At 50.0% G+C, this 27,888-nt stretch overlaps 1 protein-coding gene across 3 annotated transcripts; it reads right to left on the bottom strand.

Moving 5' to 3' along the window:
• Positions 1-27,888, bottom strand: tubgcp6 (tubulin gamma complex component 6). 3 transcript variants are annotated; one of them, XM_060060395.1, is made up of 26 exons: positions 27,579-27,888; positions 26,550-27,343; positions 26,241-26,404; positions 25,654-25,870; positions 24,233-24,391; positions 23,688-23,809; positions 22,872-22,935; positions 22,663-22,772; positions 21,809-21,900; positions 20,053-20,192; positions 19,514-19,663; positions 18,468-18,549; positions 17,369-17,457; positions 16,251-16,366; positions 15,235-15,373; positions 15,000-15,104; positions 13,567-14,891; positions 12,428-13,506; positions 11,700-11,816; positions 9,541-9,709; positions 7,914-8,055; positions 5,740-5,934; positions 4,191-4,323; positions 2,621-2,834; positions 1,664-1,857; positions 1-1,384 (listed from the first exon to the last, which is right to left on the bottom strand). In XM_060060395.1, the coding sequence occupies exons 2-26, from the start codon at positions 27,312-27,314 to the stop codon at positions 1,293-1,295; spliced, it is 6,174 nt and encodes a 2,057-aa protein (XP_059916378.1). In that variant the 5' UTR covers positions 27,315-27,343; positions 27,579-27,888; the 3' UTR covers positions 1-1,292. The 3 variants fall into 3 exon arrangements, with proteins under 3 accessions (XP_059916378.1, XP_059916377.1, XP_059916376.1); XM_060060394.1 differs by having other exon boundaries at positions 13,537-14,891; XM_060060393.1 differs by having other exon boundaries at positions 12,428-14,891.

Genomic DNA, 27,888 nt, shown 5'->3' on the forward strand with positions numbered 1-27,888 from the left:
TGTGTGTGTGTGTGTGTGTGTGTGTGTGTGTGTGTGTGTGTGTGTGTGTGTGTGTGTGTGTGTGTGTGTGTGTGTGTGTGTGTGTGTGTGTGTGTGTGTGTGTGTGTGTGTGTGTGTCAGATGTCAAGCAATCCTAATTTGGCCTTGATTGTGAACTGCTTTGTCCAGTGCTTAAGTCTATAATCAGTTCGAGCTCCAAGCTTCCAGTTAGTTTGATACGCCTCTCATGGAGCTAAAAAAATAAAGACTAAGCAGTTTGTTTTTCAGTTCTTAGAAAAGCTCCCAGAGAATTTACATCTCTTTTTTTTACCACCTGTGGTAAATGAATACGTCCTGATTCAGTGTGTGGCGGCAGGAACTAAACTCAGTAGGCCGCCACTTCAACAAGACAAAGGCGTATTTAAAACATACAGACTTAAGCTGGAGTAAGTGTGTCTTATATAGTGCCTGTGCATGTACAGTTCTGCACAGTTCTTCTGCAGTGAGGGTTCAATTAAAGATAATACTGGAAATTCTTCAAAGATCTATGCCTAACCTCTCATCGTTCATGGATTGTACCTTCCAACCTGAATATAACCGGTTTGTTTTTTGCACATCTAGAAATAAATCATCGGTACATGGAAGAAATATGCAGGTCAAGCGCCAGGAATGGTAATGATTTTCATGTAAATGTAAAGTTGAGTTTATTAAATATACTGCTTTGCACTCATTGTCTGACCTAATTTTCTAAAACAACATGTCAACATTCTTTAATAAAAATACACATGACTTTTACTTTGAACGCTTTGAAATTATACATTTTCTTCACATCGCAGAAGGAATAACTTGAAACCGACTAACATGGTCACCCAAAGTATTCATTTACATGTTTTATTTACACATCATGGAACACTTGTTTTGAAGGCATAACAATAGGACAGGACTTCTCACCTGTCTAGCAGGAAGAACGCTTGACACAAGGGGTACACTTTTTGGCATCAGCTTAATGTAGTTCTCATTGGTAGCACCCATATTCACAAGCTAACCAATAATGCAAAGCCACTCACACATCCAAGGAGTCTTCTAGTTCAAATCATATAATATAACTCCTGTTCAGACTAAAAAAATAAACCCACTCACTCACATGAAGCCCTTTCTATACCACACGCAGAGGCATCGTTGTTGTGCTTATACTTCACCACACCAAAGCATAAACCTAGGCACATGCAAAGCTCAGTAGCTCAAACCGCATACCTGGTGCGTTACACACAGATGGAAGCAGTTCTAGGAGCAGTGCGGACCTGCAGACGGACTCAGGTCTCCTTGTAGTAATTGTTGAAGTTAATGCGAAGCAGGAAGTCCTCCAGATGGGGCTGGTAGCCCCTGTTGACCAGTTTAGTGACCACTAGAACGGGGGAAACCGGAGATGTGGGGCTTTAGTGACGAGCTGTTGTCACCGCAGTGCATTGGCGCGGCGGAAATCATTCACACCGATCCATAATATCCTTCAATATCATAAGCTGGAAAAAGACAACAGCGCATCGATCCAGACAGACTAATCAATGCGGCCCGGCGATTACAAATGGTGTCGATTGATTTTCTTGGAACTAGAGACGGGTGGGCGACTAGAGATGGCTGTGGATTAGCGGGGGGGGGGGTGGGAGAGAGGGTGGCGGCGCCTTACCTTTGAACAGGAAGTGGGAGTAGTACTTGAAGGTGTTGTAGGACTGCTGCATGGCGATGAAGCTGGGGTGCACCGTCTCCCCCTGGTGGCTGGACCAGGGCTGTGCGATGAGCTGGGCGCGGAACTTGAGAATCAGGCTGAAGATGCTGTGGATGATGTTCATGACCGGGGCCGCCTTCTCCGTCAGCAGGCCCCTGGGGTACCGGGTGGGGGTAGAGGCACGGCAGACGTTAGGTAAAAGGGGGCCCCTCTCTCTCTCCTCCTCTCCGCCCAGGCAGAGCCCTTCATTGACACGCAGCTCATGCTCGGCCGTCATGCAGCGCGTAACACCGTGGGATTGAAGGAGTGGAGGCTTGAGGTGGAATCGGTCTTGCTTAAGGATCAGGTGGTTGAGAGTCAGCAGCCCGGAGCCGGTCTAAATCACCTCCGGTTCGGCTCAGAGATGTTAGTCTAGGAGCAGCCCAACGCGGGAAGCCGGGCTCCGGAACAAAAGGCAGTGAGCCAATCAGTGAACCCCGAGAGAGTTGTCGACGATGGCGGAACCAGGCAGTGGCGTGTCGGAGATTTGGACAATGGTTTTATTAATATTATAATATTCACTCTGTTCATAATTTGTTTTCTTTGAACGCAAGACGTTTCTCTTCAATGAACATGGTAGCGGTAAGGTTCACAAATGGCGTTAACGTAAAAAATACGGAATGCACAGGATTGAGTGCGGGATCCGATCGTCCAATCAAATCGGCTGAAAAGAAAAAGGGTGAACCCTCTTGGACACCGCCGACTGCAGACGTTAATGATACACCATCACAGGTCAGGTGTATAATCAAATGATGTATGGTAATGGTCTCTCTCTCTCTCTCTCTCTCTCTCTCTCTCTCTCTCTCTCTCTCTCTCTCTCTCTCCTCCCTCTCTCTCTCTCTCTCCCCCTCCCTCCCCCCCACCACCCTGGCCCCTCACCTGAAGATGGCTCTGTTGAGGTAGTCGGCGTGCATGCGGTGGATGGCGTCCAGGTCTCCGGCGGTGGCCAGCTTGGCCGTGAACTCGCTCCAGGACACCTGCAGGATCTGGTTGGCGATGTAGCCCTGGATCACCTTCACAAAGTGCTGCATCTCGTGGCGGTAGAGCTGCAGCTGGCGGAACTGCACCGAGTGTCCCGCCCCCTTAACCAGCGCTGAGGAGGGAGGGGGGGGGGGGGGGGGGGGGGGGGGGGGGAAGGAACACGGCAACACAGATGCATGATGGGTAAATGGCGGAGAACGAACTTCGATTTTTTTATGATTTTGTCTTTGCGATTGATTGCTGTGACATTCAAACGTCTCTCGTCATTATCGTTCATTAGGCAGATTAAACAATAAATATCTCCCCCAAAATAAAAAGGTCAGAGCTGAAAAGGTTCATCTGTCCGTTTCTATAATCCTGCAGAGGATTCTAACAATCGTTAGCCGGCGTAGCTGCGCCGCGGCACCAGACAGACCAATCCTGTCTGGCTTCGATGATCCGCTTGTTGGGCTGGAAAAAAAAATAAAAGCACATGAAAGGGACTCTCGACAGCGGCTTCCCCCAGACGCACGTGCCCGGCATATTTCACCCACGTTTCAGAAAAACATAAGAAATCTAAATAATCGCTCCCAGACTTTCTGACTCTACCCTCGGACGGATACAATCATGGAGATTTACAGTAGTCAGCTCTGCGTTCTGCCGAGCCAGTCCTTTGAAGCGTGTATTAATATTATTACACGCTCTCCTCGCCTCAGAGATACATAACACTCAAAAGAAACCGAAAAAAAAAAAAAGGGAGCTTTCCTCGGTTTCGAGCTCAATGGACCCTTTTGTACCGAGCGAGCCCTAGCACGGTCCAGCCCCTCCCACATCACCATCGGGTACGCTACATGGAGCTTTTGTGGCGCGGTCAACGGGTGTGTGCTCGCCTGGCTCCTCCAGACGAATTGCAAAAACACAATAAGTCTGGAACCTCTCTGTTTTGTATGGGAGGGGAGCCATACCTTATCTGCAGAGTAAATGAAACATGAGGCTTGCCAGATTTGTCTGGTTCCCTTGCTAGGTGGGTGCTGCTTCTCTTCAATACGCCCACCCGTTACTATGCTCCACACCTATACAGCACCCACCATCATTAGTGTTAGGGCTGAACGATTTGGGGAAAAAAAATCGAATTGCGATTATTTCTACCAATATTGCGATTACGATTTAGTTTGCGTTTTTTCTATTTATAGTTCCTTATGTTGTGTATTGAGATGAATTGATGCATGAATTGATATTATAACATCTTTTATTATGAACTATTGAACTAAGTATTGAATTGTAAAGGAAAAATTAATCTGAATCTGACTGATCTCCAGTCAGTAACAGTAACAAAAAATAAATAAATAAATAAAGCTATTTTTTGTATTAATCGCAGCCTTTGCGATTTGCAAATCGCGTGCCATTACATTCTGACGTCGGTTTGAATTCGATTAATCGTTCAGCCCCAATTAGCGGGCTACGCTACAGCTGCGTAGCGCACGCTCACCGGTTCTCTTGAGGTGGAACCAGACGTCTCGGAGCGACCACACCATGTGCTTGAGCTGCAGCAGGAAGGAGAACAGCCGGTTGTACTTGTTCATGCAGCCGTCCGTGATGATGATGTTCAGCGGCCAGTCCACCTGAGTCAGGGAGTGAGAGTAAGGGTTAGAGTGGGGGTTAGAGTGAGAGTGAGTGAGAGTGAGAGAGAGTGAGAGAGGGTTAGAGTGAGAGTGAGAGAGAGGGTTAGAGTGCAGTAAGAGTGAGAATTAAGAGTGAGATGAAAACAGAGGGGGAAAGAGATGGGAGAACGCAAGAAAGAGGATGAGAATCCACCTCGATAGAGATAACGGACGGATTGATGAGAGGGGAGGACAGAAGGAGAGGGGATGAGGTGATAAAGAGATAAAGGAGATGGGTGGTGGCAGACAGAGAGAGAGAGAGAGAGAGAGAGCGAGCGAGAAAGAGCGCAACATAGAGACAGATCAGGGTGAAAGAGGGTAATTAAAGAAGTTAGGGCTGGTGCACGGGCACACATTGGGAAGAGAAGAGGAGGCTGGATGGAGGAGCAGCGCTACACGTTGGAGGACTCTATCGATGTGTGCGTGCACGTGCACGTGTGTGTGCACGTGCACGTGTGCGCGCGTCACCCAAAGGCCCCGGCTGCTATCTGGGAGTGAGGTTCCAGGGCTTAAGTGTGTGACAAGCTCATTTTCCACAACCCATAGCAGGTTTGTCCAAACATGACAGCCTGTCACATTCATGCTGCCACTCACGCTGTGACACACATACACACACACACACACACACACACACGGACAGACACACACACTCACTCTTATCAGCCTGTCTGCCTGGCAGTAAGGCAGATAAGATTGCCCAAAATAGACAGGCAGAATTTTCCGCACTCTTTGGAAAGGCAAGGGGTTCAGGGTTGTATTTATCGCGGGGGGTGAGGTGTAGAGAGGGGGTTGGACTGGAGATATGCAGGTTTATAAATTGGAATGGACGGATGGATGACAGAAGAGCGTTGAGTACTTCCATCCACCCACACCACCATTACCCAACACAGGTGTGCTGCAGTCACACACACACACACACACACACACACACACACACACACACACACACACACACACACACACACACACACACACACACACACACACACACACACACACACACAAAAGCTCAAACACACACACACACACACAGAGATGAAGACACAAAAGCTCAAACACACACACACACACACACACACACACACACACACACACACACACACACACATCCCTCCACCCACACACATCCAGACACCCCAAACACAATAAATAGAAAAATCACCACACACCCACACACACACACACTTTAAAAAATAAATCACTGCACACACACACACACACACACACACACTTTAAAAAATAAATCACTGCACACACACACACACACACACACACACACACACACACACACACACACACACACACACACACACACACACACACACACACACACACACACACACACACACACACACACACACACACACACACACACACCTTGTAGCGCAGCTCCAGGCAGTTGAGGGAGTCGGGGGCGTGGGGGTGGAATGTGTCGGGGAGGAAGCGCAGGGCGAAGGTGAAGTTGGCGGCCTGCCGGATGTCTCCGTGCAGGCTGTACTGCAGGGCCTTGCTCAGGATGGAGTTCAGCACCAGAGGGGTGAGCAGCTCCCCCGGGGTCTGCCCGCTGCCCAGCTGAAAGGCAGGCTCACGTTACAACCACAGAGCGGCGGGGGTCTGGAGGTCTGCAGAGCCAGGTGGGCTCTGCTCTGCTCTGCTCCTCACCGTAGTGTCCTGATGACTTACCATCCGGCGATGTTGTTTTTTTTGTGTTTTTTTTCGGAACAAATTCAGATCAATGTTATTCAGGGGGGGGGGGGGGGGGGGGAAGTAATGGGCGCCTTGTTAATTCAGTTGTCGAAGTTGTCAAATCAATGCATCAAATGATTAGGACAAATCTGATTATTTTCAGTAGGGTTATAGAGGACTAGGGATGGACCATTTAGGATATTCAGCGTTTCTTTTGTTGTCCTTTTGACTGTTAAACGGCACAATTGTACCTTTGGTCAGTAGCCGCCGTTGTCATCACTGATTCAGTTGTGTTGGGACACATTGTTGTCTTTGTGGTTTACACTGAGCATTAAAACTTTAATTTCTTTGTATAATCTGCATAATGTCATCAAAAACATGAAACAAGATGGATGAGAGGGAAAAAGCCGAGCGGACTTTTGGCCTCTCACTAAAGGATGCCTTCAGGTAGACGGTGAAATCAACCCAACAACCTTCTGGCTGGGGGGGTTTAACAGCCTAATCACGACCGCAGTCGGCCCCCTCTAGGAACGGGCAGACGCAATTACCCGTTGATGTTTCATCTCCACGGCGCTGCAGAAGCCAGCTTGATACACCCAGACACACCATGTCACTCATCAAACGATACCCTATTTATGTTTCCTATTATAACGATCTCATCAAATAAAAACAATAAACCCAAGTTAAATATTGGTGATTATACAAATCATCTTTTTACAGAACAAACATTGCAGAACCAAGTCAACGTTTGGGAGACGTTACGTTTGGGTGGATTGTTTTTTGTCGTGCGTGCCAACGCTAGTGAGGCATTAAATTAGATTTGTGTCTGATACGATCACAGTCTGGAAATGACAGGAAATTGTTGAAAGAAAATAAGTAATCTACGGCGAAAAAAAATCCTCTTCTCCAGTTATGCTTCACGGTCCATTTACAAAAGTATGTAAGCGGGTCGATTGAAAAATTGACTTGTTTCACGACACATAAGATCAACATTTCTGACAAAATAGCGTTGAGGAATTGCTGAAATGCTTCCTTGTTAAAAAACGTGCTGAGTCACAGATTAAGCACAACAGCAGCATGTTCGAAAGAAAAGGCATTTCCAGGGACGCTAGTCGCCTTCCATGTTATTGGAAACATAAATCTGTTGGACTTGCTGGGAAACTCTTGGACTAAAGCGAGTTATTTTCGTACACCTTTGGGATACAAATATATTGAAACCTGTTCTCTCCTGTGACCTTGAGAACAGCCTTCTAACTTGTGAGTGTAGTGGTGTAGTTCCCACTACACCACACCAAACAAGCTATTACTATTATCATCATTATCATTATTTTAACAAAGCAAACAGCCGATCTATAAAAGCCACAATATCCAAAGCGACTTACGGTGAATTCAGATGAATCGTAAGCTAGAGGTAAGGACCCCGAAGGGGTTGTCGGCTGACATGGAGGATCGAACCCAGACCCTTTCCACTGGGAGAGTACACAGTTCGCTACACCATCCTGACAGATATAAAGAGATATATCTCCCGGTGGATCCTGGCCTGGATAGCACACCGCCCTGGGTGGGATTGTCAATGGCGGCCAGAAAGATTTGTGCTTTTAATCAGTGTCCAAATCGCTAACGTTACCTGGATACCTGAGGGGGGGGGGGCTTAAAATTAGATCCACACTAAGCCTGCCTCAAGAGAGTCTGTTTTTAATTATGTTTAATGTTGTGATAATAATAATGAATGGTAATAGTGAGAATACAATTTGTACACATAATGAGGTTTGAACAACATCACTGAACAATAAACCCCCTATGGTCCAGTCTCTGATAATCAATCCCTGGGGTGGACACTATAAGCTCCGAGGGTCAAAGGTCACCTTCTCGAAGAGCAGGTCGCCGAGGGACTGGGCGAACTCCCCGTCCTCCATCAGCAGGAAGTGGCGAAGCGCCTCAAAGTGGCGCTCCACGCCCAACTCCACGAAGAAGTAGTCCACCACCGCCTTGTTCACCAGGGACATGCTGCGGGTGGGGGGGAGGGAGAGGGAGAGGGAGAGGGAGAGGGAGAGGCAGAGGCAGAGGCAGAGGCAGAGGCAGAGACAGAGAGACAGACAGACAGACAGACAGACAGACAGACAGACAGACAGACAGACAGACAGACAGACAGACAGACAGAGCGACACACATAGTGATAGAGAGAGACACACATAGAGAGAGACAGACAGAGAGAGATAGATAGATAGAAACAGACAGACAGAGAGATAAGGAGACAAAAGAGATGTATGATAGTAATGCTGACTCTCTGGATTTTCTCCCCCTCCCTACATGAGAGATAGCCATCAGCTCAGTGTGCAGCGAGAGACCGAGCGAACCGCTCGTGGCGTTCCTCAACTTCTTCTGACCCATATTTTATTCCACTTTGCGCGTTTTAATTATCCCCGTGGCCATTCCCATTCATAGAGCGGCGTGATGAACGGAAGCCAAGAAGGTCAGCGCCGCCAAAGGAGAGAGGAGGGGGAACGGAGGAGTCGGCAGAAAAACGTTGGCCTCCCACGACAAAAGACTCTTATTTCAAACAGCGGCTTTTGATGGATCTCGCCTTGGACGAATGATTCACACCGAGCTGCCGCACGCTCCAAGGAGACACCCGGGCGCCATTCGCCCTGGAAAATGGCCGCTGCCGCCGCCGCCGAAGCCGCCACCGAAGCCGCCACCGAAGCCGTGAGGTGTGCGGCGACATTTCACAGCCGAGGGCCGCAGACGACTGCCAGCGGGGGTTTCTGATTGGTTGTCGGTGACATTTAGAAAAAACGAGCTGTGGTGTCGGTTTGACGCATGGCCGATGCGTCAGCCGCCGCGGCCGAGTGATACAGCACAGGTGAGTTCAGGCAAGGTTATTTTAGTTTTCTTTTTGTAAAGGTGGATTACGGATTTTCGTGTTCTCTCAGAGCTCTCCACAGGTTTTTGGACATGAAGGTCAGCGATGATTCGACTAGAATTACACGGGGCTAGGGTATGTTTGTGGAGAACGTCGTTTAGAACTTTTCGCTTAAATTTCTGTCCGATATCATGAACGCCGTGTTGAAAATGAAATAGCCTTGAACAGAGAGAAGCCACCAGAGCCTTGGACAGTGAGGCTAGTGAGCATAAGCTCATTAGCCTCAATGAACACAAATCCTTTATCTGATCGGTGAAATAAAATAGGAAACATCCCCTGACCACGTCAGACATACACGACACAGTCACTGATGAAACTCAGGGACATGCAGAGAAACTCAGGGGCCCCTGACCACGCCTCACATACAGGACAGTCATTGTGATCAGGGGCCCCCAGACCACAGTCATTGTGATCAGGGGCCCCCAGACCACAGTCATTGTGATCAGGGGCCCCCAGACCACAGTCATTGTGATCAGGGGCCCCCAGACCACAGTCATTGTGATCAGGGGCCCCTTGACCACGCCTTGCATACGGGACGCAGTCACTGAAAGACAGGAGGAGATACTGACTGTGTGATGAGGGGCCCGGTGACGGAGTGCTTCATGAGCACCGGCAGCGACACCATCTCGCTCAGCTGGATGGAGGTGGTGTCCGTGGCGCTCTGGAGGGTGGGGTCGGCGGGGAGGCCCCGGGGCCCGCCGGCGAGCCGCTTCAGGAGCTGGCACTCTGGGGAGGCCGCTGAGGCGAGGGCCCCGGACGCACACGCATGTACACGGACACGCACGCATGCACACGGACACGCACGCATGCACACGGACACGCACGCATGTACACACACGCGCGTACACAAATAGAGTGTGACACACACACACACACACACACACACACACACACACACACACACACACACACACACACACACACACACACACACACACACACACACACACACACACACACACACACACACACACAGGGAAAGGTTAGGAAGGATAAGGTTCTACACATTTAAGAGTTGAATCTCGGAAAGAAATTAGCAATATATTGTAAGAAGAGGAGTGATTCAATGACCCATTGGGACACAGTAGAAGTTGACATCGTACACATCAGACATGACAAGGTCATAAGCCTACATATAAATGAGTGGAGTTCGTGCACGGTATTCATCTGCTCTCCAGTGCTTAGCGGTGTTTAGCGTTGACCTTGTTTTTTAATTGGTGAAAATAAACGGCTTAGGGATACTATAAGATATCATGGAGCGCCGTACGGCTGCTCATAGGGAGAGATTTGGTTTATATTAAGATGAAGCGACAGATACACTTATTATAGAGCTTGTACATCATCTCATAGCAATTACCGCCTCCATTTCAGGAAGCATAGGAGCTTTAGGGTGTTGCTCATTGTGTTGGTAGTAATGTGTTTTTGGTCTTTGTTTAGTAGTCAATCCAAAAATATTAAAATTAAAATATATTTCTCATTAGGGGGGACATTGTTGTTTTTGAAATTCTAAATTCTTCTAATGCGAAAATAGTCCAAAACTAAATTTTCATTAGCCTAGGTTACAGTATATTAACGATGGTTTAGGATTTGACAGTCTCTTGAGTCCTCTCATAGATGGCCGAGTACAGCCAATAAAGAATCCCATGATGCATTCTGATGAACAATAATAACAAATAATAATACATTTAATTTAGAGGCGCCTTTCAAGACACCCAAGGTCACCTTACAGAGCATACAGCAAAACAGAATAACACTCAAAAGAAAGGGGGGGACCTCACTAACCACCACCAATATGTAGCACCCACTTGGGTGATGCACGGCAACCAATCGGCGCCAGAACGCTCACTACACACCAGCTTGAGGTGGAGAGTTAGGGATGAGGTGGAGAGTGAGGAAATTCCCAGTAACATTCCGTCCCAGAAACATAGAAGACAGTGTGGGGAGACAGGACGGAGAGACTGTCAGGCGCTTGTTCACGAAGAACCATGCGGCCCGCATTATATAAGAAAGTTTCAAAGCTAAGACAAGAGGGAACGAGGGGAAAAAAATTGTCAATACCCCAAACTATGCTCCTATAAGGGGGGCACAGTGTAGGGATTATCAAAAAAAAAAACTCAACACATAAGCATCACATCAAAACATCACAAACATATGGGAGGGGGGAAGGGAGTTGGGGAGGGGAGGTGTCACAGCTCAGACACCGGGAGGCGGACGCAGCCGACAGGCCCATCACATCACTCACGGCATACTGTGCTGCAACGGGGGAAGGGGAGGGGGGAGGGAGTCCAGTAGGCGGTGAGTCCAGGGGGTGTGTGTGTAATCAGTCCTGTGTGCAACCAGCTAAAAGCAACCATAATACAACCTTATGAACTGTAAGATAAAGGGCAGTCTGAACTGAAGCTCCTATAAAACACCTCTTCTTTCCAGACAATCAACTTTTGACAATCAATAAAGTTTTGTTAAAAAAATAAATGAGTCCAAAAAAGAATCGAGTCCCAACACCATCAATATTTTCCTTACAACCCTCATACATTATACATACAGACATGCATCTGTGCACCACTGTGTCTCTTGGAGATAGATGGCTCAGTATGCACCGCACACTGTGTTTGTACACCTAGTGGCTGGCATATCCAAAGTGCATTCAGCTCTCAAGGACAATCTATTGTTTCCCCGAGTCGTGGCGCAGACTGCAAAGAATGTTTTGACCAGGTGAACCGCGACTCACACATGCGGTTGGAGCAGTCCTCGTAGGTCTCCACCTCGTACTGCACGGCCAGGGAGAGCAGGTAGTCCTGCTCAGAGAGCTCACCCAGGGACAGGCCAGGCAGGGCGGCCCGGCCTCCTGGAGACGGAGATACGGAGATGGAGAGAGAAAACGAGATAGAGAGAGAGAGAGAGAGAGAGAACGAGAGAACGAGATAGAGAGAACGAGAACGAGAACGAGAGAGAGAAAGAAAATGAGAGTTAGAGAAGCAGAGAGAGAGAGAGGCAGTTAGAGACAGAGAGAGAGAGAGTGGGAGACGGAGAGAGAGTGGGAGACGGAGAGAGAGAGTGGGAGACGGAGAGAGAGAGAGAGTGGGAGACGGAGAGAAACCAAGAAAGAGACAGAGATAGAGAGACACAGAGAGAGAGAACAATACTTTAATTCAATGGATGCATACAAATATCATACAATAACTCAAAAAAATAAAAAATAAATTGGCGCACTCAAGCCAACAGAGTTCAAACACAGGAGGTAGCCTTGGTTCAGTGGTTTCAATTCCATTTTTAATGAATATCAAGTACTAACATTTTCTTTTTCCATCAGTGAACCACGGCTCAAAGCAAAACTAATCCCCCTGGCCGACAACACAGACGTATCCCATCACAAAGGAGAGGGAAATTAATATTAGAATTGTTACATTATATTAAGTATATCAGTATGCATGAGTAGCCTCACACTAGCTTGATTACCTTGGTCATTGTGTGGTCCGGTTGGCTCCCCATGAACTCCGCCCTTCACCACGCAGCCAATCCCCAGCGTCGAGTCAGAGGAGTGCCCGTGGATATTCCCCGTTGGTAGAGTGGGTATAGGCTCCGCCTCCGACACCACGCACCCGATACCTAACGTCGAGTCCGACGTGTGCCCGAAAGCGGATCCCGGGATCGGCGATGCGAGCGGGGCGGTTCCTGAAACTACGCAGCCGACGCCGAGAGCAGAGTCCGAAGAATGTCCGAAAGCGCTCCCTGGGACCGGCGAGGAAAGAGTCGCCATTCCGGACACGATGCATCCGACGCCAAGGGTGGAGTCTGAGGAATGCCCGAAAGCGCTACCCGGAAGTGGAGCGGCGTGCGCTGCCGTTCCAGAGACGACGCACCCAACGCCTAAAGCCGAGTCCGAAGAGTGGCCGAAAGCGCTGCCCGGCACCGGCGACGGCAGTGTCTCTACTCCGGAAACGACGCAGCCGACGCCGAGGGTGGAGTCCGAAGAGTGTCCGAAAGCGCTTCCCGGGAGTGCCGAAGCTTGATCTGCTGCTCCGGAAACGACACAGCCCACACCTAAGGTCGAATCGGAAGAGTGACCGTAAACGCTTCCCGGAAGTGGCGAGGCTTGTGCTGCCGTTCCGGACACCACGCACCCATCCCCCAAGGTCGAATCGGAAGCGTGCCCATAAGTGCTGCCGGGCAGAGGCGCGCCGGCGGGGTCGACCCCCGAAACAACACAGCCCCCGCCGAGGGTGGAGTCAGACGAGTGGCCGTGGGCGCTCCCGGGCAGAGATCCCGTTGCGGGTTCGGTACCGGACACGACGCATCCGGTCTGGAGGATGCAGTCCGACGCGTGCCCGTGTGCCCCGGGAGTGGGAAGCAGGGCGACAAAGTCGGAGACGTTCTCCCCGACCTGGATGTGGCCGTCGGAGGCGTGGCCGTGAGCACTGGGAGAGGGAAGAGGAGCGCCGACCTGTGCCACCAACCCGTCGCTGACCCTGACGTGGGCGTCTGACGCGTGGGCGGCGGGAACAGGTAAAGGGGTGACGGAACCGGAGACGACGGACCTGGAGACGACGGAACCGGAGACGACGGACCCGGAGACGACGGAACCGGAGACGACGGACCCGGAGACGACGGAACCGGAGACGACGGAACCGGAGACGACAGAACCGGAGACGACGTTCGCTCCGACCTCGATGTGGGTGTCCGACCCGAGTCCTTGGACACTGGGTGAGGGGAGGGGGACGGCGTTGTCCGAGACCAGCGCTCCGGCTGTCAGTTGGGGATCAGAGGAGTGGCCTTGAGGGCCACCGGGCAGAGATCCCGGCCTGGGTTCGGTACCGGACACGACGCATCCCGTCTGGAGGGTGCAGTCTGACGTGTGCCCGTGTGCTTCGGGAGCCGGTAGCAGGGCGACAGAATCAGAGATGTTCTCCCCGACCTGGATGTGGGCGTCAGACGAGTGACCGTGGGCGCTGGGAGAGGGGAAGGGAACGGCGTCGTCCGATATCCGCGCTCCGACTGTCAGTTGGGAATCAGAGGCGTGACCGTGAGTGCTCGGTGAGGGGAAGGGGACGGCGTCGTCGGAGATCAGCGCTCCGGCCTGCAGTCGGGAATCGGAGGCGTGGCCATGAGGGTTTTGGGAGGGAAGCGGCACGATCCCATCGAACTCGCCGACGTTGAACTGAGCGGCTGAATCCTGACGTTGACCCGCAGCCACCAGAGGCTCAGACGGAGAGGGAGCCAGAGGAGGGGGATCTCTTTCAGCCTGGAGGCCTCCACCGTCCTGCACAGAGCTGGCCTCAACCGACGAACCAGAAGCAGAAGCGGTAGTATCCTCCACAGGAACAGGAGCCGTCCCCATCTGTGGCTGCTGGTTTGCCTCCAATGTGTTTCCCACCGCCAACAGGGAGCTTGTTTGTACAGTCGTCGCACGGAGAGGCTCTGGCGTGTTGTCGCCTCCCCTCGCGCCGTCGCCGCCCCCCAGCTGCACCGCCGACTGGGAGGGGTGTCCGTGGACGCTGCGCTTCGGTGCGTCTGGCGCCCCTCCCTCCAGGGTGTACTGTCCTGTGGGGAAGCTGGACGCGGACGCCTGGCCGTGGACGCTGGACCTCGGGAAGCTCGCCTGGACGTCAGACACGTTCTCGCCCACGGCTATGTGCGAGGCGGAAGGGTGAGGGACGGCCGCCATGTCCGGCAGCACCGCCGGCGGGGGCGGGGCCTGACCGGTGATGCCCTCCAGCGGTCTGAAGGGGGCGCTGAAGTCGTAGTCTACGGCGGCTGGAGGCTGCTGCTGGAGGTCGGAGCCCAGCTCCCCGAGGCCCTGGTCCAGCAAGTCGTTCACGTCTCCGCCCTCGGTGATCGGGCTGGAGCCGGCAGCCGGGCGGTCGGAGACAGGAACGCCGTCAGGAAGTTCCCGGCCCTCCACCGTGAGGTGTTCTGATGAATCCTGTCAAAGAGAAGGATGTTGAGTTGAAGCAGCAGGGAGGGGGTGGCGGGGGGGGGGGGGCATGTCTACATATCTCAATAACAACAACGACTATAACTGGAATCACACCTGGTTTTGTTGCAGGGCAGTCCGTTGCTTTCCCGTCTGGGAGACAGCTGAAAGGAATCCAATGGGAGGTCTCTCCTGCCCCAAGGGATATTTCTCCAGTATGTTCTGCAAAAAAAAAGAAAAAAGGTGTCTGGGTGAACTCAAACAGCCCATTTTATTTCGAAAAGGCAATTACCGCAATCAGCTCGCAGTGCTCGTACAATAATCCATTTTGTGATAACTGACCAAAACTGACCTCAATCTTTTCTTCGTCCAACGTTAGGAATTGGGCGCGTGCTGGGTCGAGCCTCATTCGCTGGACCCTCCACAAGGCCCGCCTCTCTCGACGGGCGGCGTCCTCCGATAGGCGGCCGTACTGGGCGATCAGCTCATTCCTGTTCCACATGAGAGCCGACAGGGTATCACTCCACTGGCGTGTTAGCGACCCCGCCGCCGGAGCAGCGTGGGAGGGTACGGGAGGGAATGAAACGTCTCGCTCGAGGACGCGTTGACAGGAGACGCGTGCGTCCGCGATAATCGGAATAAAAACTTGGCACCCAAACAGCGATGGGATTGTCGCTCAACTCACTCGGCTGTTTGGGTGCCAGTTTTCATCGTTTTAATGAGTTTAGTTTGATCCGCTAATGTTGAGGGGAGGGAACGGGGAGGGGGTGGGGGTGAGGTACTCCCATCCTGTGCGAGTGTCATCATCGGCACATGCACAGAGAGAGAGTAATGGGAACTATTCGGCGAGGAGTCTACGACTCGCCAAATTGCTGTGAATAATAGGCCGGTTTTGAATATTGAGGAGGGTCCTTCCTGCGCGCTGTGCAAATCATCTTCTCCGTCCTGAAGGTTGTCATTGGTCTACGGTAATGGTCCGTCTGTGTGCATGTCTGTGGGTATGAGTGGTGTATGTTGTGTGTTATTGGTCTCCTGTAGGTCTACGGTAGGCCGTTGTGCTGACCTGGCTCTCTGTGAGTAGGAGCTGTGTATGTTATGTTATTGGCCTACGGTAGACCAAACCCTAGTCCGCGGTAGGCCTGTAGTAGGCCCGGGTGCTTGCATGCATGTCTGTGGGTATGAGCGGTGTGTATTGTGTGTTATCAGTCTACGGTAGGCCTGTGTGCTGACCTGTGTTCCTGGGAGTCTGAGCGGTGGGTACTGTGTGTTATTGGTCTCGGTAGGCCTGGTGTGCTGACCTAGCTCTCTGTGCATATGATCGGTGTGTGTGCTGTGTGTTAGCGCTCTACGGTAGGCCTGCGCGCTGACCTGGCTCTCTGCTCCAGCTGCTCCTCCAGGACCTGTAGCCTCTGCTCGCGGTCCCTGAGCTCCCTGGTGAAGCTGAAGTCATCCTCCTGCTCCTTCCTCCTGGCAGCGCTGCGCCACTGCACACACACACACACACACACACACACACACACACACACACACACACACACACACACACACACACACACACACACACACACACACACACACACACACACACACACACACACACACCTGCATCAGCACTGCGCCCAGGTCACGTTGGCGCAGTTCCTCCTGTCCGAAGCGTTCCGTCCGCACCAGCGTTTTCAGCCGTGTTTACCCCCCCCCCCCCTGGCCGTATCAGGTCGTAGGCCTGCTTACATGCGCGTCCTCTGACCACTTTTGCCGACTGCTGATGTGTGGGTCATGTGTGTTCTCCCCCGGCAACGCTTTAAAGCAAGGCTGGCGTTTTCTTTTCGCTATTTGAGTCAGCGTCATGGGAGAGCGAGTTTAAAAAGAAATCCAAGTTTGAGTTTGGACAGAAGGCCAGCATGGAGGAAGAGAAAACAAAAGATGCGTTTTTCAAAGGCATCGGCGTGCCATGAGAGCTGGCCCTAAACACACGCACACAAGGACTGATTATTATGGGGGTTTAAATGGGCGCCCTAAAAGTGGGTCGCTCCCATTCTGGATTAATCTCCCCCTCAAAAATATTTATAATTGGAGGATGAAACTAAAGACAGGGTTATTTCCGAAGATGTAAATACGTAGGTGGCCATAATCACAAAAAGACAAAAGGAGATGGGGGGAGGGGTAGGGTGCGGGGGAGTGGTGGGAGATTGCCGTGGGCGACTTAATGATCATCTTCAAGCTCATTTAAAGGCCCCATCATATTTGTTTTTCTTTCCTAATCACTAGTTGGCGAGAGTATCAGAGATTTGCGCTGGAAATAATTAGGATAGATTAGTTTTTCATTATGAGCTTGTCATGAAAATTGATCAACTGAAAAAAAAAAAAGAAGAAGTTTCATCCTTCTTTAATAGCCTTGCGGATGCCATCCATCTTCCTACTTACATTATTCATTTACAAAATGTATTTAAGCACACACACACACACACACACACACGAACACACACCTCTTGCTCCTGTTCGAGGTGCTGTTTCAGCTCTTCAAAGCGCTCCCTCTTCTTGGCCTCCTCCACCAGACGCAGAGACACCTGCCGCCCTACAGGGGGCGAGAGAGAGGGGCGGTTTAGCCACAGGCGGATAGAAACGGACACACACACAAGGGACAGAGAGGCACAGACAGAGGCAGAGAGACAGACACACAGAGAGAGAGACTAGAGAGAGAGAGAGAGAGAGAGAGAGAGAGAACAGCAGGCTGCTTAAAACCCCTTCCACAAAAACAACTCAGACACACACACCCACTGATAGATATACATCCAGGCGAGTCCCCATGCACCTTAGGTAAGCTCATATGTATGCGCGCACACACACACACACACACACACACACACACACACACACACACACACACACACACACACACACACACACACACACACACACACACACACACACACACACACACACACACACACACACACAGGGTTCACAGGTGGCACTGAACCAAAAAGTCCCTCCAAAACCCCTACTACTTTAGAAGTAATAAACGACACGAGGAGCTTGGGTGAACCACGGGAGTGAAGATTACATTTCCCAGCCTGCAGTGCTAGAGCGCGTTCAGAAGACCTCCCTGTGCTGCAGCCCGGCTGCCGTGAGGGCTGAGAGCTCTTAAGAGTCCACTCACGTCATCACCAGACGCACAGCGTTGCAATTAGCACAAGGGGAACTATGCATTACTATTTATACATGTTGAAAGCCGCGAAAACCTTTTGCCTTTCTCCTTCTTGAGACACGGTTCAGGCGGGTGCGTGTGTGACTGTGTGCGTGCGAAGTGCCTGTGTCTATCACTGTGTGCATGTGTAAATGCCTGTGCCTGTGTGTGTGTGTGTGCCTATGTCTGTGTGTTTGTACATGTGTTTGTGCCCGTGTCTGCCTGCATGTGTGTCTGCGTACACGTGTGTGTGTGTGTGTGTGTGTGTGTGCGCACGAGTATGAATGTGTGTGTGTGCATCTTTATGCATGTTGGTGCGTATACGTGTGTGTGTGTGTGTGTGTGTGTGTGTGTGTGTGTGTGTGTGTGTCTGGGTCGGCCGCCAGTGCATCACCCACCACGGATGCTGTCGAGAGTCTTGGCCGCGGACTGGCGGACCTGATTGATCAGCTCCTGCCGCGCGTGCTCCGTTCGCCGCGCCTAACAAAAGGGTCACACACACACACACACACACACACACACACACACACACACACACACACACACACACACACACACACACACACACACACACACACACACACACACACACACACACACACACACACACCGAGGACATCAATAACAAAGATCTATCCTTGTGGCCGGCGACTCACCTCACCATCGCTGGTACCATTACTTCCTGGGAATACAAGCTTGAGGGTCGGGGGGGGGGGGTTGGGTTCGAAGGAGGGGAGTCGGGGGGGGGGGGGGGGGTGGGGGGGGGTGGCTCGCACTACATCATCAACAGCGCCGGCCCTCAGGCGCCAGTGCATCAAACCTAACGACTGCGGCGAGGAGCGCAGGCCGAAGGAGGAGCGGGTCGCCGGTCGTAACTCAGGAGAGCGCGCGGGGAACCGTCTCAATCGCTCCGCGCGGCGAAAAAGATCATTCCATCATTAGGCAATTTGTTCCTTTTAGGTAGGAAGAAAATAGATATATATGCGAAAACTGAACCGTACGACTTTGGCTCCCACACGCGAGTGCGGGACAATGCAGCAGCGATGCGGGGGGTGGTTTTAACCGCCCCTATCCATTACACATATCCTAAACTTTATCACCTATATCTGATCCATTAGCCTTACTCAGCAGTGGAACGATAACACCGCTTTGGCTCATTACACTTAATGACATCAACGCACTTATCCGCATTTAGAGACGTCGAAAATGATGCAAAGACACTAAAAGATTGTTACAAACAAATATGGTTCGCTCAAAAAAAATATGTTCCGATTAAAAAGGTATAATATATACGTAACAATTACGCATTCAAATATCGTAAAATGAAATAATGAACAAAAACAACAATCATCATAAAATTACAAAGACGTTCGATATGTAAGGAAGCGTCCTATCTTTCCCGTCTGCCTTGCATAAAGACCTCCAGCGACGCGAGTTGCAGTACCTGCTCCTCCCTGCTGGTGGCGCTGTGCTTGGCGATCATCTCGACGCGCCCGCGGTACACGGCGCAGTCCCGCTCGATCTCCTCCACCTCCTGCAGGGAGAAGGTGACGGAGATGCGGGGAGTCGGCAGCTCCGACCAGCAGATGTAGTGCTGGAGGCGAAAACAGACCAGGGATCCACATTAAGCGCACATCACATTTATTCCCACTGGGGGAATTAAGAGGCTGAGGCAACGTTGCAATGAATGGTGTATCAAAAGGTCATTCCATTTAAATAACACCCCTATAATTTGTGTTGGTTTGCTACTTTTGTCTGCTTTCCCGTTTCGTCACAAATCTTGTGTTGTACGATTGTTGTTGGGATAATAAGCACAACATTCATAATTGCGGCTGACATTTTGCATATATATCTCGACGTGCTTCCACACACACACACACACACACACACACACACACACACACACACACCTGGGTTGGAGGGGATACCATCTATACAGACTACGTCGAGTGCTACGGGTGTCTAGACGTGTTGCAGACACACCTGCGGGCAGCAGATCTTCAGCAGGTTGATGGTCTTGCCGCATACGTAGACGTCGTTGGCGATGTGCCTCAGGAAGACGGGCACAAAGTCCTCCACGTCCTTGGAGATCAGGGTGTAGCCCCGCTGCCAGAAGTGCTTGTCTGCGGACGCACAAACCAGGAGTCGGTGCTGCGCTCCCAGATATAAATGCTAATCGCATAACACCTCACAGTCGAATTTGGCCTTTTTGGTCATCATCGAAACCTCATTTTTGACGTTTTCTAATACAGAATCGCCGAGGAGAAGGGCGAATATGTTCACATATAAGACCCATTCTCTTCCCATTATAAAGCTCAGCAAATGTCAATGAATCTCTGAGTTTAGGGCAACGCGTTCAGAATCGCTGGCGCGGAACCATAAAAGGAAGCCCGGGCGTAGCAACCCAAGGTACGCCCGTCGAACGGCGGCTGGCCACCTCATTAGGTACGACACCGCCTTAATAGTATTAGCGGCTCCATTTGGGGATCTGAAAAGAGCACAATTTAGCAGATGACCCGCTCCGATTTCCAATTTTGGAGGCGCACAATGGGAAAGGGGGGGGGGAACGAACAGGGGGGCCCGAAACTTTGTCCTCCCCGGGAAGTGTTGCTTGCGTCGCCCCATTTAACTCTGGCTTCTTGAACCAACACTCGTGAGCCGGGGCTGCTTAGCTCAGTGATCCTGAGCACCGAGAGGCGACGGAGGAGGAGGTGGAGGAGGAGGAGGTGGACGCGGAGGGCTCCAGGCAGAGCTGCCTGCCTGGAAGCAGCCTGTGTCTTGCCAGGAGAGCATAGCCCGCTGATTGCTTCCCTGGCGACACAGACTTGGAAGGGGGAAAACTGTGACATTTGTGTGTCCTCCAAAAAGATTAGAATAACTATTTTGAAAAAAAAAAGGGAGTCCGGGAGTCCGGGAGTGTGTGCGGGATTCTCGGGCGGGACTTGATGAGGCGTAGCGTAGGAGCGGAATAACCTCTGACCCCGGGGTAAGTGATGCGCAGCGCCTTGTAGCAGTAACACTGGTGGGTCACACACTGGTGACCTGTGTCAAATAAAGTGCTATTTATAGAGGGCTTGTCCGGTTAGCGTTGCACAAAGTGTTCATACCCTAGGATTACTCCTCGGACATTTCTTTTGATGGAATCAGGTGCTTGAACACATATATACACCCTGAAATGTCACCTTTATAATATGATGACTATGTGCTGCGTGTGCTTCTGCAACAACACAAAACGAGCAAAAAAACGTTTATTCTATTTTAATGTGTTTTGAATGACGAAGCTAAAAAAGGGTAAAATATAAAAAACTTTGAGTCAGACAGTTTGCCTGGGGCAAGGATGAGACCTTCAGCTGATGTTCCGGTCACCTCTGGTCTTTAAGATAAGTGAATCATTAAACCTAAAATCACATGAATATCCCCTCAGGGGGAAAAGTGCTTTACGGTAGAGAGTTTCAATGTAGCTCACCATAAGGAACCATGTATCATAGTCACCACTTGACCATATACATTGACTCAAAACAAGAGGTTATCTGGCTGGATTTGGTCAGGTCTGACCTTGTGTTTATAACCTCTACACACACTAGGTTAAACCCAACCAGGCAATTGATCTAGGAAAAAAACAGTATTTTGCTCTGTGAAGACTTCGACTGATCCCAACAGCTGAACCCAGTCACCTGTCCGTGCGTGCGTGCGTGCGTGCGTGTGTGCGTGCGTGTGTGCGTGCGTGCGTGTGTGTTACCTCTGAAGCTGAGATAGTCCTCGTTGACCTGGATCATGAATTCGCTGTGCACATCTCTGAACACCCCACTGTACACCCAGTCAGACACAAATCTGTAGGGGGTTCACAGAAAACACCTTTGAAATGTTGGATTATATGTGCCAAAAATGTGTAGACATGTGCGGTGTGAATGTCACAGGTACGAATGTTATCTTTATTACAGTAAAAGGAATCGCTGCAGTCAACTAATAATACATCCACCATAGAATTAGGATACCACTGCTTTGAATAACAGACCAACGCTGTGGACTCTATGATAACAACAATTTGTTGGAACCATAAAATACATTTTTGAATCAAAAATCAAAAATATATTGTGTAAAAGGAATCGCTGCAGTCAACTAATAATACATCCACCAATGCAACAATAATTTCAGCAATTTCCTATACTATAGATTTATTTTAAGTACTATACGTTATATTCTTTTCGGGGTCTTGCATCCCGCTGTCTCGGTTTATCTCACCATAATGACCGGGTGTACATTACCACTGCCATGGACAGAAGTGTCTCAGTGAAACCCAAACCGCTAAAATATTCATAAATTGCAGAACAGCGGTCAAAGTAATTCTAATAATCAAGAATTAATAATTGATACGAAAGAACGGTTTGAACCCACTCTCCTTTTGATGAATTCAACAGTTTCATCTCCGTGGGAGCCAGCAGCTCATAGTCTAAACGAGCCTCAAATTGTGGAGGTTAGTGGCAATGACAGCGTGGTCCCCTGGTGGAGCTAATCCGGTACACAGTGTCCAAGAATACATGTTTATCTGCGGTTGGGAGCGTTCTGTGCAGCGCTGGGAGGACGCCCACTCACCGTGTGTAGGGCTCACAGCTGCTCTTCAGCAGGGACAGCAGCACGGGGTAGTTCTCGTTGCTGCAGTTGCTCTGCGCCTCGTTGTAGAGGTAGGACAGCATCTTCACGCCCTGAGGGAGGGGGGAAAGAGGAGCCGCGCGGTCAACGGGACGACCGCAGACACGCGGCGGGTGACCCGGTGAGCGGGTCATACGACGGGGGTCTCTTACCACGGGGAAGGTGGACCGCCCGACGCCCGAGGGGCCGTCCACACAGCACAGCTCCGAGAGGTACCTGAGGACGCAGGTGGAAGGGCACACCACTCAGCTTTTTATTAAAAATGTATGCAGAGGGATGGAGATAAATGCACGTATGACTATGCATTCAGTAGGCGACAGTCACAATTTGATAGACACATTTTAAATACAGCACAGAGACATAGCTTTTATTGAATAAAATATGAGTCAGACTGCTAAACATTGCATTATAATAGCTAGTTGTATACAAGGACATAATGAAGATGAAGCCCAATAACAATGTGTTCCTATAATGGCAAATCCTTTCACCACTAATCACTAAACAATGACCAATATTTTTTTACTTACAACCCTAATTACTAATGCTCCTACTCTCCACAAATGGCAATGGTCAGTGATGATGTGAGGTAAAGCCCAATAGTAGTATACAATAGCTATAATAGGATAATCAGGTTAAGTGGAGAGGGGTAATTATTTTTCCTCCGCCCTCTGCTGCCTAGCTACGTTTCTCCGCCATTGGGAGTTTAATATTTCACACACCCGTGATTGACAGGAAAGATGTATTCCCCGAGCCAATCACTGGAGAAATGCCATGATTGGCCAAAAAATGAGCCGGTCTAAAACCTAAATTGGCTCATAAAGAGTCAGGCAGTCGACTCAGAACAGATGACCTCCTTCACATTTCACCCACCAATAGCTGACTGAAGGCTGGGGCATTTTCAACCAATTAAACTAAAATATTAACTTTCAAATCAGCACCTATGACTAAACAGGTTCTGGTGGTCTCACCTAAGCTGCCGGCCCACTTTGCGGAAGTGGAAGCCGATGGTGAGCAGGCTGAGGGTGGGGGGAGTGCTGAGAACACAGGCCCTGTAGTAGTGGAGGTACTTCCTCAGCCCACCTGTAAACGCCTTTGCAGCAAACACACACACACACACACACACACACACACACACACACACACACACACACACACACACACACACACACACACACACACACACACACACACACACACACACACACACACACACACGATTGACTCAGGTATGCAGAAACACTTACAAATATTCAATCTTATCCAATAGGCAATTGTCTTCTCTTTGTGTGAGTGAAGAAACTGAGATAGACGAAAAGAGCGAAAGAGATGACGGTCGAAGCCCTTTAGTAAGCCCTGAATTAAAAGGTGGGTAAAGAGAGAGCCATTATGGAGCTCCCTGGGTTCGACTCTGACAGGAACAGTGGTTACATCGGAGCCGGGCGGACACGAGAAAAAAAGAAGAAGAACTTCTCGGAAGAAGAACACTTCATTAAAGACCATTGTACATTCCTACCTGGAAGACCAGGCCGCGCTTGGTAGCAGTCTGTCGGGAGAAGTGGCTGAGCCTCATGTAATGGGTGCCATACTGCGCCAGCTCCCCCAGAAGACGCGACATGCTCTCTGGGGAGGTCCCCGACACGCACACCCCGGGCCTGACGTTGAACTGCACACTCTGGGGGGGGGGGGGGGGCGCACATGGGTAATGGGCCCCATGGGGTGACCACGCGGAACCGGGCAGAGGGGGAGATGGGGAAGAGGGGGGAAGAGGAGGAGAAAAGGTAACGGCGGAGAGAAGAGAACCGTAGGGTTACTTTTAAGCGAGCCTTAACGAACCTTTATTTGTGTGCTTGTGACTTTTCAAACATGCCAACTTGTTTTAGGTTTATTTGTAATTCCTACATTAGGGAGTAGAAATGCTTTCTACCCTTGCAGGCGTCCTCAACCATGCAGCAAAGAAACAAATAAGGTAAGTATGATAAAATTGGCGAACTCAGGATTTCATTGAATCCAATTAAAAATAAATAAAACCCAGAAAATTGCCTTTCCTACCAGTCTTTTAATAAATATTTATTTAATATTATATTATATTATTTAGGTCCCCAAGATGTACACTAGTTAGCGGCCATATTGTTTGGATAATTGATTTACTCCCAATTGTATGATATATATATATATTATAAATACTATATATTCAGTTTTGTCTCACTATCTCATTTGCATTAATGAGCAGCTTCTCGCTTTGTTTTTTTGTCCCCATTATTGAGCTCAATTAGTATTGTTTAATTACCCGAATTACACGTTCTTGCGAAAGACAATTAGCATTTCCTAATTGACATTTCGCAAATGGAGACATTTCCACAGCACTTCTACATATCACACTTTCCACACGTGCACACGGCAGCAAGTGGTGCTATAGTAGACAAGGGAAATTTCCATTGTAGTAGAAGTAGTTTATCGTAGTCTTTAGTCAACAGTGCCTCTATAGGTTTTAATGAGCTTTCAGCACAACCATTTAGTGGTGTAATCTTTGATAAACATATTAATAAACCGACGATGCGTTCAGTAACACAACACGATCTACAAAATAGGCTTGGGATTTGAGTTAACATAAGGATATTTAAGGCACACTGCCAGGTGTGATGAGAGCCTTTCACCGCAAGTTTGACGTTGCATAACTTGCACTGAACATTCAACTTATCGATTTCATCTTTTATAATACTTTCCTTTTTCAAGTCACCATATCTTTCAACCCTTAGACACTCATATAGCAACCAGAAACAACCCACAGGCTTTCAAATCCTCTAAAAACGCATCTCAGAATACTGATGCCCAAACAGAGTTACTCGAGCACTCATGCCCGTCTCGACTTAATAAAATAGGCATAATTTTCTCAGAAAACCAAAGATGATTGACACCAAAATGGAGGGGGCGTACCTGGCTAAGGGGGAAGGTGGTGGACTCCACTCCGATCAGCACGTTGAGCAGGTCACTAACCAGCTGGGTCTGGGAGTCCAGGGGAAGAGGCAGGATGGGAGACGGGGTCTCGACTGTGCTGACAACCCTCATCTGACCCTCCCAGAGGCGGTACAGCTGATCGAAGGCCTCCCTGCCTCCCTCGGTTACATACGGCAGCTCCCTGTTCCCTGGAGGACTGGATAGAGGACGGGGGGACGGGGGGGACGGGGGGGGGCGTTGAGGGCATGCATCTGAATTCGATCGCTTTGGATAAAAGCTTTCGCAGAATGACCCAACACAGGCTGTTGCAGGCAAGTAGTCAGGAGGAAACAAAACTTTGTGGGAATGAGACATCCAAACGAAGCTTCAGTGTTATTCAGGGCAATGTCGAATGCTGCTGATCTGGGCCAATCACAAACTTCAGAATTGCTTTTTGGCCGTCTGTCGGAAACAATTATACAACTTAAACTAAATAATGTGTTAATGAACAGCCTTCAGCTACAGAGGTGACACAACGGGGCAGCTTTTAGATCGGAACATGGGAGAACCTTTGCCAAATTCCTCACCAGCCAACTGACTCCCAGCAGCGGCGTTTTCCTGGCTCAAATGAGCCGAGAGCTTCCCAGATATCAAACTCAGGACATGGGCTTGGCACCGACTGTGAGTCTGGGGTCAGATTGGAGGCCGACTGAAAGCCCTCGTCTTCCGACTGATCGAAACAGTGCGGGACCTGCAGAAAAACATCATATTTCACAGAAAAGATATAGTAATATATAGCCTCTAGAAAAGAAAAACAGGGTGTATTTTTTCAATAATATAGGCCTAGACACATTTTCTCCATTATCATATACATTATCGAAAGCAGAACCTCCTACCTTGATGGCCAGCCCAGTAACATCTGCATCACTAGGTACAGGAGGCAGGTCCAGCTTTATGTGTAGGTCTGATGTCCTGGTGTGCTGCAGTGCACCAAACAGCGTCAACCTGGTGTCCTTCTCAAACCTCTCCTCCACTTCCAACTTCATCCTCAACGCCTGCAGCCCAGTGCCTGGAAGGGCGTCCATCAGCCCCAGAGTCCCACAGAGTCCTCCCAGTGACCCCCACTCCTCGCTGCACACCAGACCCCAGGCGCGGGCCTCCAGCCTCTGCAGCTCCTTGCTCTGGTAGCCCTCCAAAGGGGGCCTGCGCAGAACGGGCCTCTCTCGTCTCATGTAGTCCCGGCTGAACGAGGTGGGCGGAGGGGCAGCAGAGCCGGCCAAGTGCACCAGGAGCTCCAGGACGGGGTCTGAGGGTTCTCCCTCTGGCAGGGTCCCGAGCAGCTCCTCCAACCGCTCCGCCTCTTCCTGACACCCGGCCACACGCAGGTCGAAGGAGATCATCAGGACTTTGTTTCTGGGCGGTGTGGTGGCCGGGCCGGTGGCAGAGCCTTTACAGGTGCCAGGTTGGAAAAGCTTGGACAGTAGGGCCCCGTAGGCACGCTTCTTGAGAGACTTACGGGCGCCTTCCTTTGAAAGCCCCCCCATGGCACGCCGTTTCCAGGACACCCCATGGATACTGCAGTCGCACAGGGCACCGAGCAGTTCCGTAATGCTGTTAGCATTGCCATTAGCTGTTAGGACGCCATTAGGTGTGGAATACATAGTAGTAGCGGCGTCACGGATGCCTCCACCTATACCATGAAAAGTGAGAAGGAAAGGGGTAGGCTGGATCAGTATGGATAAGGAATGCATGCATGCATCTGTACAACCATGAAGAAAGATCTGCCTGAGCCAGCAACAAATTCAGTTACAGAGCTAACGTACGAGTAGCACCGAGCATACAAAAGCCTAGGTTGGATTATGATGACAATTTACAAACGTCCCTGGGTTCATATTAATGCATTAATATCGTTAAATGGTCCTTACCTCCTCAGTTATTGTACCGTTAGCATGATGATCAGTGGAGCTAACGTTACTGATAACTGCAGTGTGGTGATGAGCTGTTTGGTTTTAGGCACCCGTCAATTCAGGCATGCAGGAGACGAAATTATTCCAAATGTATACGTTTGAAAATGTATATTATTACAGTATTCCGTGTCCCGGTTTCTTCATTCATCCACATACCACATTCTGGAACTGGGCTAGACCAAAATAAAAACGGCAGATGACATGTGATTGGACACGTTGTGGACGCCCACTGCAAATGCGTCCCAATGGTTGGTTCAACAACAGAGGT

The sequence above is a fragment of the Gadus macrocephalus genome, chromosome 9, assembly GCF_031168955.1.
Source record: "Gadus macrocephalus chromosome 9, ASM3116895v1".
Classification (NCBI taxonomy): Eukaryota; Metazoa; Chordata; class Actinopteri; order Gadiformes; family Gadidae; genus Gadus; species Gadus macrocephalus.

Bases quoted from the DNA above. Each gene is read 5' to 3' on its own strand.
- tubgcp6 (XM_060060393.1), bottom strand. From the start codon at position 27,314: ATGTATTCCACACCTAATGGCGTCCTAACAGCTAATGGCAATGCTAAC. The intron at 26,405-26,549 runs GTAGGAGGTTCT...GTTTTTCTGCAG, and splicing joins TTACTGGGCTGGCCATCAAG to GTCCCGCACTGTTTCGATCA. The intron at 4,324-5,739 runs GTGTGTGTGTGT...TCCCTGACTCAG, and splicing joins GCCTGGAGCTGCGCTACAAG to GTGGACTGGCCGCTGAACAT.